Consider the following 17,391-nt stretch of genomic DNA (forward strand, 5'->3'; position numbering starts at 1 on the left):
CCTTCATGTGCTGGCTCTGGTGCACGTAAAACACCAAAGACTGAGTGATGTTTTGTATTTCCTGCCAGGAAAGAGGAGATAAAAGGGTGGATGGACAAAGGGACATGAACCGATAGACACGCTTGCTTTGTTTCTGTTCTATTGATTTCCCACCAAGTGACCTCTGTTAAAATGGAATATATTTATTCAGTTTGTAGAGTAAAACCCCCTTACATATAAATACTGAATTCAAGTTGTTTTTAGATTCCTTGGCCTGTGCCACTATTCCTAGGAATGGAGCATCATGTTTAAACAATGTATTGCCAGAACTTTATGAGCGGCCGAAAACAGAGGCTTGTGTCAATGCTGGCAGGTGGAAAATGTACTGAATCAATTTTTTACCCAGATGTATGTATGTCCTATCCACTGTCTTATTACAAGGACTGGAACATGAGCTCCTGAATGCTTATGTGCTTTAAAGTCCTGTGCTTCAATACGAATACCTTGTACAAGTAGAGCAAATGTCATGTGCTTACTTTCCAATATATTGTACAAGTAGAATGCACCAAACAAATTATTCAATTTAGACACAAAATACACACAGTAAAATACCATTTGGCAGTGCTTTATACATAAAACCAGTATATTTACTTGAAAAAAGCAAGAAATAATAAGAAATATGAAGTACACTCAATATCGACTGTATACAACAAAACACAGGAAACCTGGTGCCCAAATGAAGGAGGGATTCACCGGGATTGCACTCTGGTTGCCAGCTGAATGCAGCTAAGTCAAGCTTGGGTACACCAATATTAAAGAGAATGCAGGCACCTACATGCCTATGTCTCTGAAAGGATGTCTACGTCACAATCACTTCTTCCTCACATTGTGTCTGTATTTGTAGCCGGGGCATGCAGGTGCACCGACTGCCATTTCACAACAAAGAGTCACTTGGTGGTGTGCTTAAACAGCATCTCAGAAGGCGGTCTCTGGCGTGTCAGCGATACATTGGGGTAAAACGGTGATGAAGGTGCTGTTATCTGGCCGATAAACAAGTTATTTGTACAAATGTCGCTCACAAACACAGAAAGGCAGGCCAACAGGACAAATGCACTCGTTGCTCCACCACACAAGGAATATTGTATGCTAAAAGCTTGTTTTGTACCATTCACCAGTGTATTTGTCTAACTTGTCTGCAGAGTGCTGTATTGTGCCCCCAGCAACGGAATCCAGACCTTGGACAATAGAAAAGGACAGCAAAGAGGAGAAAGGGTAATGGTGGAGTAAGGTCAAATGAAAGATACGTACAAGAAGAGTTTTGATGGATTGCATGCATGCCTGTACAGTCTGGTAGAAGTTTCGTTCCATGTCGACAACAATGAGATTATCAGAAAATATTAAAGTTCTTTGCGAAATATTTAATAAATAATAAATGATGTGCTATGAACTTGTTAATAACAAAAGTATGTGTGTAGAATAAGCACACAAAATAAAGTAAAACATAAAAAGTCCATTGATTTACCCCATGCTAGAGGGGAAAAAATATTGGTATTTTGTAAAAAAGCCCCTTTACATATTTCAGAATGGGACTGTACATAGGTGATCATGAATTGGATTGGAATTCATAGAATGTTTAAAGTTTACTTACAAAAAGCCTTTGAATCTGTTCAGGTCATTATTTGGGCTTTCGCATTCTATTCTGCTAGAAAATGTTTCAGGTTCCACCTCAGAGTCCTAAGAAAAAATAACAGAGTTTTATCCTTTGTATTCAATTCTAAGAAAAGTCTGCAAGTACATAAAACTAGAAAACAGGAGCAACATTTTATATATTTTTTTTAAAACGTAGGATAAACTAAAACTAGGCTACGAAAGAAAAATTAATTAGACCCGGAGGATAGTTCACACGTTAAGCATTTGCCTCCGACATGGGGGCAACATGCACATCATAAGTTAAAATCTCAGCTGTTCCAACACAACCCTTTATCCTTCTAAGGTTGATAAATTGGTTAACATGAATATAAACTGCTATTATGCAAGAGCTTAATATTGAGGGGAATCTAGCATGAAGACTCCGGGGAAAAAAAAATAATCAGATTTGATAATACTGGTCATGCATAACATTATATAAAATTACCAGTAACATTTCAGAGTAAAACTATCACTTGAGAGCCAAGCTGCTGAATATCAAATGCACCCACAGGAAATCCACATTGATTGTATATTTTTATAACATTATTCAATAATTTCAAACATTAACAATTCATAAACTACCTCACTCACATACAGTTGTATCAAATAAAATATACGCAATGAAAATATACATTGGTGTCTTCAGTTTATAACAATACGTTGCAAGTATAATCAAAGCAAACTTCTCACTGCTTCATTGTGAGAATATGGATGTGGGAAAACTGTACAAAGGTGTTTAGTTTGGCTTGAGGCTGCATGCACTAACATTTGCACAATATCCAGGCAATGTAGAATTTTGCAATAGCGCTATGATTCAATGGTCGAACAAATGTTGACCGCTGCTTCTTTGTACAAATGTTTTTTAAACATTGGTCAGCACTCCCTGAGTTTGGATCCCCCCCACAATAAGCTCCCAGTATGCGTCCTCTTGCGTATTGCACCAAACAAGGTCACTATATCACACTGCCATTCGGCGTGGGTGGGAGTCCATCCATGTCATTGCTAACTGTCCCTTTGCTAACAGAAGGGTCAGACCAAAGAATAAATGCACACTTTTTGTAAACGCGTATACCACTCCTAGCAGGCACGGCAACAAGTCATAGGGTATCTCCATTTCTGTGATAACGGCAGGTCTTTCAACCACCTCCTTGCAGTGTTTGGAGATAGTTGGACATGAACAGGTAAGATAAAAATAATGGGCACTAGGAAGACCCACATTAGGACAAGAGTGAGCGGTTAACCAGTCAAAATGATTTCTAATTTTTGGTGTGATGAAAGTTTCATGTAAGAATTTAAAACAAATAAGCCTATGCTTCTGGTTCATGAATATCTTGCAAGTTAGTGTACACACTACAGCCCATTCTCGGTTGTCAATTTTCTTTTAAGTGCACGTTTTCCATTTTAACTTGCCCACCTGGCAAGAAAGTTTATAATCGAAAGTCATTTGTAAAGTTTAGAAAGGGCACGTTGAGCTGTGGCTGCCGTTGTCAAATAGTTTAAAAATAGGATGTTCAGGCAGTGCCAGAGGGAAGAAGGGAATAACTGGAGTTACCCCCCCTGCAGGGTAAATTATAGAGGTTTATGGATTAGTGAGCCCCCACCCATCTCAAACTCATCCAATATGATAAATCCCTTCACCCGAAAGAGATCCCTTAATTTCCCCCCACATCACAGGATAAAACGAGTTGCCAAATTCTTGAACAATACAGGGCTCCTTGGGGGACCAACCCCATTCTGACAAATAAGTTTCAAAGTGATGCGACAGTTACGTTTCCAGTATGGATGTCGACTCTTACCTGATGCGGAATGCCCAGTATTGCACCCAAGACACACTGGTGCCACCTACGCTCTTTCAATATCCTTTTGTGGGTTATTGGCATACTTGATCGAAAATGATTGGACCTTTTAAATTTGACTGATTTTATTTGATCATTTTATTAGGGGCAATTATGTGAAATTAAATAAAATATATATGGGTGGGTAAGGGAATAGTTAAAGGTGGGGAAACAGTGGTGGGGGGGGATACGTGGGGGTCTCCCCCTGCATTTTAGAACAAGAAAACGACCAAAGAAATGTTGGTCAAAAAGGAAAAGGTCAAATATTTCGATCAAGTAGACTAAACCTTTTGTGGTACGTTCTGGCTTGGACCATACCAGGGTATTCTACGGCTGTATTGCGCAATTAAACACAGTGCGGTTAGAGTGATGTGAGAGTGGTCATTTGTGGTTGTGACCCTGCTGCAGTCTCTCCACACTTGCTGTGACCGGATTTGACGGTTGAGCTAAAACATGGCGCTGGTGCGCAGTGCATTCTGGGGAACTCAGAGCCATAATGGATATTTACCCATGCCTCGGTGGAAAGCTGCACTTGCTTTGCGAAACAGGTTTTCAACGTTATTCGCTGATGGGCTTGGAATGCAGGCCTTCCCAGCCAAGGACAAGGCACTGGGAAAGCTAAGATCCGCAGGTGCCGGCTGGTAGCTGATAGCAAAGTTTGTTTTGGTTTGCTATGCCTGCGCCAAGGTTTTGAGATGAGTTATGGAATTGTTTTCCGGGGCGTTTAGGAGAGGGAAGCGCTTTGCTCCTTGAAGTTACTGTCAGTTGACCCAGCTGGCAACCAACGGTCACCCATCAATGCGCAAGCGCATTGCCAGAAGGTTCGAGAAGTTGCCACCCCTTGTTGAGGAGGGCATATATGCGGAAACCCTCAACGGTCAGACGGGATAAGCACAAAGACCTCAGTCGGAGGGGGGACGCTTCGGTCCGACACTCCTGTGGGCTGTTGTGCTCTCGGCCTGGCTGTTATCGGGGTCTTTCAGCCGCTTCTGGCGAGATGAGGTTTCATTAAGTTACGCCCACGGTGATGTATTCTTTCTTTGACTTCTTTATGTTTTCTGTGATCTATGTCCATGTTAGTTGTATGAGTTATTTCTATGTACCTGTAAGCTTTGAATAAATAGCCGTAAAGAGCTGATTATCTTCTAAAGTGTGCGTGGTTGTGAATTATTGTGTCTGTTTTTTGGTTGAAGTATTTGCTCTATAATTGCATTGGTGATTTATGGTAGTTCCGTGCACTTTTCAGAGGAGAGCAATACACCGGAGGAGGCGGCGCCTGACAGCAGCCCCCCTGGACATGTAATCTGCCTTGCAGCGCGGAGCACCGCGCAGTTAACAGAGTGGTGCAAGTGGTCCCTCGTGGTTCGTCGGGGACCAGACTGGGATCGTGAACTGCAAATAACACCCACCAGATTGTTTCACAGAATAATCTGTCTGGTAAGCCGCATGAAAGAAGGCTAGTGAAGCGCTAGGGGGCCTCTATTCATCCCACTGTTACCGCTGCCTGCAGGTGGTTTCGAAGGGAGACTAATTCTATGTTGAGAACGGAGGCTCCTATTATGCATTGTCTTTTTTACTTTCGACAGCAGTAAAGACAAGAAAGTTTAACATGCTTTAAAACACTTTAAAACGTGAGAAACAAAATTTGAAGAATAACATTGGATCATTAACAATGCACAAGGAGGGTTTCAGTAAATGGGGACTGAAGCCCCTCTATAAATTGTCCTGAATGCAGTCCTTTGTCCTCTTCATTGTGTTACGCAACCCTGTGCCTTTAAGACCCAAGGGAACACCAGGTGGGAAGCGGGAGGAAAGGGAGGAGTTGGGGTTTGGAGAAAGAACTTCAGTTACTGTATTGTAAGTAAGAGAGAAGGTCGATTAAAGAAGAGGTCCCGCTCCAGCCGGTGTCAAGTCCGTTTATTTCCATAATACTGTTAACTGGCAACAAGGTTTGCACTCCCGCACACCGGCCTCCACTCCCCCTCGGGCGGTGATCCCACCAGTCCCGCTTCCTCCATACGGCAATCCCACCGTCCCTCCAACTCTCCATTCCAGGACCAATTCCTGTCCGCTCCAGCACTCCGTGATCCCGGCCACGCCTCCAGCGGGTGATCCCATCCGTCCGAAGCTCCATGTTCGCTCCGATAATCCCGTGTGACAGCCGCAGGGCGATCCCCGCCCTCTACAGTTCTCCAGAGCGATCCCACCTCGCTGAAACAGGGAAAGGACATCCCCCACACGCCGCTGAGGCGAGCAAGGCGATCCCGCCTTGCCAGGAAAAAAAAAAAAAACAAAACCAAACAAGCAGGGGGCGTGGCTATGAGACCATGGGCTAAGCTGCAGATCCAGGGAGCTCCCGAGATTTGTCACTGATCCGACCGCATTGATGGCGTAATAAACATACTGCAACCAGGCAAATCAGATCCAAATCCATGAGAACGCGAGGGGTACGCAGTAAAGTGCAACTTGTGAAACAGAACGATTGCAGAGTGGCGGAATCGGCCAGCGAAGACCCGAGCCTCGGACGACCGTGCACCAAAGATGGCGCCTGCCCACACTGGGAACAAAGGACCGGAACACTGAGAAATGTAGAAGTGACTTGAGCATTTCGGAAGTGAGCAGGGACGCAAACCCCAACGGAGTAAGACACAGCGTTGAAACTACTGTGAGCGGCGCCCAGATACTGTATCCGCAGACTGGCTGGGGATACACTGGCATTGAAGCCAGAGAGCGGCTGAAGAGTGCTGTGGTACGGAGAGGGCAACGTTCTGAGGACCCCCGGTGAGTCCAAAGAACGTGGAGACAGAGGTGCTGAGTTGTGCTGTAAATAGCTGGCTTGGTGCCTTGACAGCACCGACGGTGAATCCATACAGGAGGGAAGCGGAATCCAGCAATGGCGTCCATGTCGGAAATGGACAAAGGAGCCGAGCGTAGAAGCGCTCGTAAAACATGAGAAGGAGGTGAGCGAGAAAGCCAAAGTGGGGTGACCAGCTGAGGAAAACAGCACATAAGCTGCAAGCTGCCAGTGGAAGTGCCAGAGAAATTGAGGCGCGGGCAGCGAGCTGCTCGTTGAGCAGATTGTAACGTTAGGGAAACAAAACGATGGGAGGGTGGACTGCCTGTGACACAGGCACAGAAATGCACAGCAGGCAGCAGGAGGCTACAGACAGGAGCAGTGGTGCTTGATGCAGGAGCACCTCAGGTCCTGGACACAACAACGTGCGCATGCACTTAAGCCCACACAGGAAAATGTGAGGCGCGTAACCTGGGACGGGATGCAAGGGCTGAAGACAATCACCCCAAAGAAGCCAAATTAAAGAAAGAATAAAAAACTTAAAATTAATGAAAAATAAAAGAAGAGGGGGGACGCCGAAAACGCAGATGAGACCCCATTCAAGGGGCATATAAAACACTGACTCTATGCAGAGCAGCAGTGGCTGTTTAGCGATACTGACTATGTGAGGAGGGGCCTGCACATCTAAATAGCACATCGGGGGCAGCGATCATGAGGTGGCCTCACACACTGCGCAAGAATTACGGTGGCAGGCACAGAGAAGGAGCAGACTAGGGAGCAGCAATCATCCACGAAGAGGCAGTGCCAGCACCCACAAACAAGAAGGTAATACAATCTGAGCCGCTGGTTCAAGGGGAGACAGAGCTACATAGAGTACCGAAACCCTGAGACAACCAGGGCACCACGCTACGAGGAATCTATAAAAGTTCAAAAGTGAGGACTGCCGCCCACGTGGAACGAAGAAGGGAGAAGAGTTCCGGCACTGAGAGCTATACTATACAAATTGGAAATCAAAATGTCAGCCAAGGCAGGCAAGCCGAAAGGGAAACTATGTTAGAGGACTTGACCAAATTTTCAAGGGTAGACTGCCAGAGACTCTTAGGGAAGCGATTAGAATTCCGCTCCTTAAACCAGATAAACCGAGCACGGACTGCGGATCTTACAGACCGCTATCGATGCTTAATCAGGACAGCAAGATCCTTACTGCAGTGATGGCAAACAGACGGAGGCCTGTGATAAACAAACTCATACACCCAGACCAGACGGGGTATGTCCCACACAGGTGTATCTCTGATAATCTCAGGAGGCTTCACCAGGTCATAGATCAGACCAAGGGGAGCCCCCAGGATGTGGCAATAGTCTCGCTAGACGCAGTAAAAGCCTTCGACTCGGTCAAATGGCGATGGTTGATGGCTGTCCTGAAGGAATGTGGGATAGGACCAGTGTACCTGAAATGGGCCCAGTTGCTGTACAGTGAGCCGGTGGCTCGAGTCCGAACAGGACTGATCACTTCGGAACGATGGACTCTTAGCAGAGGTACCAGGCAGAGGTGCCCATGGTCCCTGATGCTCTATATCCTGGTACTGGAACCTTTGGCTGTGTATCTGAGGCAACAATATTGCGAGGTGGGATTCAGCACGAAAGGGGGACAGCATCTGATATCACTTTACGCAGATGAGATGTTGCTACACTTGAAATACCATGAAGAAAACTTGCAATACACTCGAGGAAATGGACCGATACGCGATACTCTCAATTACAATTAATCCCAAAAAGTCTATCATATTCCCCCTAGGCAGATTTGTGGGAATACCAAGGCACAAGCTACCAGTGTTACAGATAGGATGAGCAACTGAAACTTTTAGGTATCTGAGAGTGGATATATATCATAAGGTCGAGGATGAACACAAACACAACACGGAAAAGGCGGTGGGACAAATCGAACGCAGCATGGTATTCTGGGCCCGGTTGCCTTTAACTATGATGGGCAGGGCGGCACTATTGAAGATGATAGTACTACCCAGGCTATTGCACTATTTTGCAACTGTTCCGTACATGATACCGAAGCGGTTCTTCACCAAAGTACAAAGTTCATTTGGCATAACTCTAGGAATATGATATCACTGAGGAAATTGCAGAACCTGTACGAGCAAGCGGGGATCAGACTGCCCAACTTTGAGGTGTACTACTTGGCCGGCCAGCTCCAACACGTGGCAAGATGGTTTTCTGAGGACCCCACACCAGAGTCTAATTGTTGAGGACAGAGTGTACCACTTATTTCTTGAATGAATGGATGTGGTTGGCAGAACTTCCGAAGGGGGGAGTGTCAACATTACTAGACCTGGGGAGGAGGATTTGGCGTAGAGCTTGCCAAGTGATGGGGAGCCCGCTCTCTTACTCCCCACAGGTACCATTGGTGACACTTAAGGGAGTGGAAGCGCAATTGAGGAGGACTACTAGAGAACACTGGGAACCAGTAGGAGTCACAACCATTGGAGACATGTGGCCAGGAGGGGAGAAAATAGAATTCGATATACTGAGAGAAGATACAGGTTTACATGGCGGATAATACATCACATACGCTAGGCTGGTAACAATGGTAAAGACGATCACTGTGCCTAGAACACCCGACGCAGCGGAGGCGAGGCTCTGGAGCACCAGCGCCCGTGTGGAAGCTGGCCAACCTGAGGCGCAAGGCAGCATAACGGACCCGCATCAGCCCGTGAAATACAGGGCGTTGTTGTGCAGCTAGCTGGACCTGCATCGCGACAGCTATGGAACATACGGCAGGAGCGGGCGCAGACCTCTGCAACCGCGGAAGGTAGGACAAGCGTTGTAGTGCTGCGCGAAGGCCCGCTGCCCTGTAACCCTGTGGGGTGCCTTCCCCCTCCTCCCCGTGCTGGATCTGGAGGCCCGGGCGATCTCCCTCCTCCCCCCCTCCTCCTGACGTACCGAAAGCCGGGGAGCAACGGGAGAACCACAACGAGCTGTTTCCAGCCTCTGTAACGGCCGGACTCCCCCAGAGCTGTCAACTCGGGAGCGCGGCACGGAAACAGAGGGTGCTGGACACCGGGGCATTGCAAAGTGCCCAGATTGCTGTGAATCACACCCCCTGGCGGGGCCCCCCTCACCCGAGGATCATACCACCTGCATCAGGGCCAGCCAGGGGTGACGGGCTGCTGTGGAACCTGGCGCCAACGTAGTACTGAGCCCCTGAGGCAATTCTCCATTAAAACTGCATGTGCACGGAGGAGCGGCATAATCCTGCTGTCCAATTCTGAGGGCCTATAAACTTGCTGTGGCCCTGATGTAACTTGATGCTACACTCCTGAGAGTGGCCGAGACCTGCCACGGTGCACATCTGCTCCGCGCCCCCACGCACTTGAGACCCTAGAGGTGCACTACACACCTACCGAGCAGGAGATAACAAGCATAATCCAGAGCAGAAATTGTCAAACGTACGGCACAGCCATAACTAGTTGTCCCGTATCAGACAGGGGAAAGTACAAGGCCCTGTCACCCAATACCCAGCCGGTGTGGCGCACATTGGCGCCTGGACGCTCAACACTCAGACTGGCCGACAGGAACAGTGACTACCACCAGCCATACACAAGGAGCGAGCAGGGAACAGGTCAGGAGACAGCCCCTGCCCCAGAACTCCCCCCACAAGAAGATCACGTGGACCATAAGGGACCCCGCGGAGCGGACGTCCCTCCACCACGGAGCCTGACTGGGAGGGGACGCCTCCCCTTCCCCCCCGAAAGGCCCAGGAGGACACAGGGCCTACATAAACAGTATGGACAAAGGGGCAGTGGTATATTACCCCAACAAGTAGGTGGTGGCCCCTGGGTTCACCCCCAGTGCTTGTGCCCGCCTAAAACAACCAGGAGTGAGCGACAGGTGGGGACTCGCTTGAAACGACATTATTATTGCTGTCACGAACCACCTATCCCCATTGGCACAACGGAGCAGTACACCTAACAACGTACACCATGGGATCTGGCTAGGAGGGTTTGCCGCCCGATCCCCGAAAAACGGCTTGGCACAAGGCAACAACAAAAGCAGATGGACTTGGGATAGTGGGATCATCCACGATAATAAACCTGATTAACCCCCTACTGCATCGACACAGCAAGGGCAACACAAGAAATAAAACTCGCAGAGGCAAAGTACACAACAGTGGAGGGCAAGCCCTGTGTTCTGGATACGTGAGAGGACACAGCCCATTCCAGCAATATACAGTTATAGGAGCGAGGTACTGGGCAGGAGCAACATCCATGCAGAGCAACTCAGATGCCGGGCGCCAGATCCAAAACGGGCACATCCAGAGAAAAAACTCCAGTGAGACCCCAGGAAGGGCAAATTGAGAAGTGCTGGCGGCAGAGGCGACAAACACACGCAGAATCACCATCCCCTCCCCTGGGGCCGACTCCTGCAGTAAAGGACCTCCCAGCTAGCATAATGGCAACGGACAAGGATGAACTCTTAAATTGCTTGAAAGGCATGGAGGCCAGAATGACCAAAGCTTTCCAGAATCAAATGGAACAATTAAGGGAGGACCTGAAATCATCCCTCCAGGAGGTCAATAAAGAAATGGCGGAGATGGGTGAAAGAGTGGACATAGTCGAAAGGGGCCTCTAAAATGTCACGGAAGAAACAAATCAAAATAGCCTACTACTGGACCAGTTAGCGACTGCAACAAACAACTTAGAACTCCAGGCGGAGGATTTGGAAAATCGTTCAAGGAGATCCAATATTAAGGTCAAGGGCCTTGCGGAATCGGTACAGTACAAGGATCTGAAAGATACCATGCAACTCTGCTTCAGCAGCCTGCTAGCAGATGTCCAACCGGAGACGATCGGCTTCGACAGGATACATCGTGTGGGTCCAATACGCAATGAACCAAGGTCGAGACGCAGAGATGTCTTGATAGCAATGACATCGTATGGTCTGAAAGAGGAGGTGCTACGATCGGCAAGAACAAACGGAGACCTTACGATCAATGGGTCCCGTATACAGTTGTACCAGGACCTGGCCACAATTACTCTCCACAAAAGAAGGCTGAAGGGCCTTCGTAACAGGTTGCATTAAACACAGCAAATCCATTATAGATGGACGTACCAGTTTGGCCTGTCGTTTACATGGGAAGGAAAACAGAGGAGAATCGGGAATTGCCCAGAGGGCCTGGCGTTGCTGCACTTGGAGGATGAGCAGCCGGAGGCATCTGTGCGCCCACGCCCAAACATGAACGGCCCATCTAGCAAACCATGGAAATGGTCAACGGAGCGAAAGCAAAGACGAGGGAGGAGATGAAGACCCGGAAGCTCACAGCTGGCTCATGACCGGGAACGGAGAGGGCCAAAACATCCAGACTCGGCCCATCACACGGACAACAAGTAAAGTGTTAACCAAATGTGAGAAAACAGCACGGCTGAATGGAACCGCCTGCATGGAGGTAGGAGGTCATAACTCTTGGAAACAGGGTCAAGTAATACAATTCCTGACTATTGTGAACTGGGGAAGGGTCGGAGGCCCTAAACCCGCGGTGACCAGCGGGGGGCCCCTTGGGAGCCCAGGCCTCATGCACCCCCAGGATGGGGAGGGGGGTGGGTAAGGGAGGGAACTGGAACGAAAGTCAGGAAAGCAGGGAACCAAAAGTCCGGGAAGGAAAAGGAGCCAGCTCCACGAGTATATGAAACGGAAGCAAGAACAGGCAGAGTAAGCTATAGCGAACAAGAACCTAGGGACCCACAGGCAGACAATCTCCACCTAGGGAGTAATGGAAGAAGTGAACATTGTCTCGATTAATGTCCAGGGGTTAAACTCCCCCGCTAAAAGGCGTTCGATTTTAGATAGATTGGAAGCCATGCAATCAAAGATAGGGATCATACAGGAGACGCATCTGCTCCACAAAGATGAAAAAAGGATGCAGAGCAGAACATACCCTCTTCAATTTTTCGCCTCAAGCCAAACAAAAACAAAAGGGGTGGCAATCCTATGTAGCAGAGACTTAGACTTTCGGCAACAACAAACACTGAAGGATCAGGAAGGTAAATACCTGGGGGTGAAGGGTACTGTTAATGGTCAATTGTATACAATACTAGCACTCTACGCCCCCAATGAAAAACAGGACCAGTACATCCCTAAATTACTCCAGAAGGTTGGAGGATGGTGCGAAGGCCGAGTGATAATAGGAGGGGATTTTAATTGTGTAATGGACCCACAATTGGACAAAACACTCCCCCCAACCACAGCAGATCAGCGAAACAGACAGGCCCTTGGAAAGCTTTTCAGAGATTTGGATGTGATAGAAACGTGGCGATTTTTCCACCCGGACACCCGAGAATACACACACTACTCAGCAGTGCACAGGGGTTACTCTAGAATAGACATGATCCTGGTGTCCTCTACATTGATCCCCTATGTCAAAAAAATAGAAATCGGAGTCCAATACCTCTCTGACCACGCCCCAGTCGTGACCTGCAGAGAACTGCAAAGGACAATACATAGACCCCGACCACAATGGAGGCTAAATGAAACAATCCTAAGGGATATTGCACTTAGGGCACATATGGAAGAAGCCATAGGGAACTATTTCCTGGAAAATGACAATGGAGAGGTGGACTGGAGGGTGGTGTGGGATGCGGGGAAAGCAGTAATTAGGGGGGAATTCATAGCACAAGCAACGCAATACTATAGGGAGCGAGCCCTTATAACGCGCAAATTAGAAGAAGGAGGTTAGAAACACTGAAAAGCTCCATAAGACCCATCAGACGCCCAGAGCATGGCGAGACCTTAAAAAGGGTAGAGCCAAACTAGAAAACCATACCGCAGATAGAACAGCGCAAATACTGCTAAACGCGAAACAATCATATTACATACACGGGGGGAAAGCGAGCAAATTCTTGGCAGCTAAACTATGCAAACAGAAGGCGCGAAATTATATCACCAGGCTAAGAAATAGTAGAGGGGAACTGCAGACGGGAGAAGAGGATAAACTAGAAACGATGGTCCACTTTCATAAAAAAAACTGCTGATTAACGAAAACCTGAATGCAGCAGAACAGGAGTCATATTTGTCAGCCGTAAAACTGCCACAGATATCGGAACAAAAAGGAAAATTGGGGGAACCCATCACAATACAGAAGTGTGTGTGATGCGATAGCAGCACTACCCAGGGGAAAGGCACCAGGCCCCGACTGACAAGGGAATGGGTTTTACAAAATATTCCAGACACAATTGGCAACTCCCCTCACTCGCCTTTTCAATCTAATCAGGGATAGGGGAGCAGTTTCAAAGGATATGGGACACTCGACCACGATATTACCCCTAAAACCTGGGAGAGACCCAGTAGAAAGCACCTGTTACCGCCCCATAGCTTTCCTCAACACAGATGCAAAACTGTGCGCGAAAATACTGGCGAATCGATTGGCAGCAGTACTGCCCGAGATAATACACGCAGACCAGGCAGGCTTCGTAAGAGGGAGACATACTCGGGATAATGTCCGACGCGTAATTGACATAATAGACTGGGGGGTCAGGGGGGCCCAAAAATTCTCGATCGCCGCATTAGATGCCACACGAGCATTCGACAGCATAGATTGGAGGTACCTAAAACTGATATTGGAGGGTTTTGGCTGTGGACCGATATTTACCAAAATGGTTCTGGCAAATTACCAGCACCCATCTACGCAACTAGTGGTGAATGGCTACACCTCAGAAAGAATCAATATCCGGAGGGGTACTCGACAGGGGTGCCCTCTATCCCTGCTCATATTTGCCATGGCAATGGAACCATTTGCCTGCAGAATAAGGGAAGACCCGGGAATTAGAGGGGTGCGCACCGGGGAGATTCAAAACAAGATAGCCCTCTACGCAGATGATATACTCTATATGGCAGACTCAAGACACACATTACCCAGAATAATCAGAGAACTGCAGAAGTTCGAAAAGACATCAGGGTTCACAATAAATTATTCAAAATCCAAAGCGCTGAATATAACCAAAGGTAGTGGGGACGTAGCTTTCCTGAAGGAACATTATCCCCTGAAATGGGGAAAACAGTCCCTCGAATACCTAGGAATCCATATCACTAGAACCGTCAAGAATCTGCTCAAGGCAAACATTGCACCCCTATGGAAGCGCCTGCAGGAAGACCTGCAGAGATGGATGCCCAGGAATTGTCCTGATTTGCTAGAATAGCGGCGATAAAGATGACCCTGCTACTCAAAGTACTGTATGTAGTAAGCTCAACCCCAGTGGTCATCCCCCCAAAACAGATCCTCGAACTCCAAAAGGCGGTGTTTGAATTCATCTGGGGAAATAAGAAGCCAAGGATCCTAAAAAGGATCCTGATGCAGCCCACACTACTTGGGGGGGCTGGGAGTCCAGGATATGGGGAGATACGTGTTAGCAGCGCAATTAGCACCAGCATTGAAATGGGCGGGTATAGACCCTCTTCCAGGCTGCGGGAAAATAGAACAGACTGTGACAGATATCCCTTTGGGTAAGCTACCATTCCTAAAAACAAAAGCAAAAGATACGGGAGGTATCCTATTAGCAGCCACTAAAACGACCCTACACAGCTGGGATAAGGCTATCCGTAACAGAGGGGTCAAATTGGGTCTGGGCCCACTATCCCCTATCACGCATAATCCAGATTTCTCTCCTGGCCTTCACTAAAGATTCTGGGAAGGCTGGAACGAAGCAGACACATTGTCCCTACAAGATATGTATCAGGACGACGCCCCACTCACCTTCGAAGGATGTAAACATAGATTCGGCCTCGTCGAAAACCACAGATTTAAATATATTCAATTACGCCACTGGATCTCACACCCAGAGGTTAAAAGAGCAGGGTTACGACCCCCAGTGGGCCTAGAACTAACAATCCGGGAGGGGACACATGAAAAAGGGATCACTAGACTATACAAGCTACTAGATAAGGCGCAAACAGACGACTCCCTCCAGTACATGAAAGATTGGGAGCGGGACAAAGGTGAGGAGATTACGCAGGAAGAATGGAGTCAAATCTGGAGGAGGGCGCACAAATTATCCAAATCCACGGCAATCAAAGAATCGGCATACAAACTATGTTACCGCTGGTATTTACCCCCAAGTAGAATACACAGAATGATCTCCACGTACCCCCAGAATGCTGGCGGCAGTGTGGAGAAAGAGGAGACATGTTCCATATGTGGTGGTCGTGCCCAAGGATAACATTTACTGGAAAGAAATACTGAGCCTGATCAGGGACATAACGGATGCAGACCTACCATGGTCCCTGAAAGTCATTCTGCTGGGGGCAGTGGCAGAAGGGAACTATGCAGCCTCAGGGAACAGAGCAGCCCTCATAACCCACCTTCTGGCTGCAGCAAGGATGACAGTGGCCCAACGATGGAAGACAGTGGAGGGCTCTACAACTCCATGGTGGTGGGTGAAAGTGTGGGGAGTTATGGCAATGGAAAAATTTTTGCGCCACAAAATCAGGGTCATATCTGAAATTCTTAGCCATATGGGACCCACTCCAGGACTATGTGGGGGAGCGGGAGAATCAATACTTTAAACCCCGGGCTCTTAGAAACATCCATATCAGATAAAGGCAGTAGAAGATATGGCGAGGGGCTACCTCTTGGAACTGTTCTGGTTACAACCATGGTTTTGATTGGTTCAATTAATAAAAGGAAGGGGGGGCGGGTGGAGAGGGGGGGAAAAGTATGAAGACAATACTAGACTCTACAAGAAAGTTCAAGGGAGTTGAATAAAAGGTTCATGTTGATAACAATGTTCTTAACATCTTAACATAAGTTGTGACGGAAGCTCAACTATTGTCTTAAGTTAAAAAATGAAAATAAAGTTGGTTAAAAAAAACAATGGTAAAGACATGGTTGGAGGCGGAACTGACCAGGCAACCAGATGCAGCCATAGAAATGTTTCAGGCAGTGTCCGAAGGTGGCCATGAGGTCCCCCAGATCTATGAACTAATAATGGGCAAAGTCGGGAAGGAGGTGGTCCAGTTGAGGCAGAGACTGGGAGGATGAAGGGGGGGGGGAATAGGAGACGGGCTATGGGTCAGAATGCAAAGATACCATAAGAAGGTGTCCAGAAATGTGAGACCACAACAGATTCAGTTATATGTCACCCATAGGGCATACATGAGCCCAAAGAAGACTGCCAAGTTTATGAATGCCAGGACTCAGGCATGCCCAAAATGTGGAGATGTTGATGCAGGGATGGTACACTTGTTCTGGGCATGCCCGGAAATAGCGAGATACTGGAAAGGGTAGCACATCTCTTAGCAAGTAAAGGGATACATGTGGCTGTGGAATCACTGTGGGCGTGCATGGTGGGAGGGTTCCCAAGACCACACAGGCTCAAACATGTGAGCAAACTTAAAGATCTGGCGTATGTTTTGGCTAAATGCAGGATAGCAATGAAGGCAAGCAATAGACCAAACGCAGAGTCCAGGTGGCGGGATCTCCTGAAATGGGCTGATGCTGAGACAGTGGTGTGGAGGGAAGCGGTGGCCAGAGGTAGTGAAGAGGAAGCGAACACACTACCGGCCTGGCTACATTTGTCCGCCTCACTGTTGGGGTCCGTGCATGAGGGACCCGACGAAGATAGCTCTTCGGAAAGTGAGGAAAGCATTACGCTCATAAATTAAGGAAGGGTAGGCTGTTGAATTGCGTGTCTCTAAAGGGAGGGCAGGGAAGTTGGGGGTCTGTTAATTGTGCACCACGTTTTGGTGCAATGTTTGTTTATTACAACTGAAACCAATAAAATGTGATTTAAAAAAACAAACAAAAAAAAAAAGAGCATACAAAACCCAACGCTGCACATAAAACAAGGGAAATTAGAAGCTGCAGTTCCACCCCGCAGGCGCCATCTAGACTGATCCCCCAGTGGGGAACGAGCTCACTACCACGTGACGTGAGTCACACACTCCCACAGACCCACCAAGGGGTCCCACGCAACAAGTGGGGGCCAACACACCAGAGAAGGAGCACCGCGCATCCAGGCACAGCAGCGGCATACGTCAGTCAACAACGCCCACGCCTGCATTACTACAAATATGAATGATTTAAGGTCCCCCACT

At 47.9% G+C, this 17,391-nt stretch overlaps 1 protein-coding gene across 2 annotated transcripts in view; it reads right to left on the reverse strand.

The window, feature by feature from the left end:
- The window catches only part of ATP10D (ATPase phospholipid transporting 10D (putative)), a 2,065,840-nt gene that overhangs the window by 1,538,156 nt on the left and 510,293 nt on the right, over positions 1 to 17,391 (reverse strand). For both annotated transcript variants that reach the window (XM_069631716.1, XM_069631715.1), the window contains one exon: positions 1,628 to 1,713. In XM_069631716.1, coding sequence (XP_069487817.1) covers positions 1,628 to 1,713 — 86 coding nt within the window. The remainder of the gene's footprint in view (positions 1 to 1,627; positions 1,714 to 17,391) is intronic.

The sequence above is a fragment of the Ambystoma mexicanum genome, chromosome 6q, assembly GCF_040938575.1.
Source record: "Ambystoma mexicanum isolate Mex_15411 chromosome 6q, UKY_AmexF1_1, whole genome shotgun sequence".
In the NCBI taxonomy this organism is placed as follows: Eukaryota; Metazoa; Chordata; class Amphibia; order Caudata; family Ambystomatidae; genus Ambystoma; species Ambystoma mexicanum.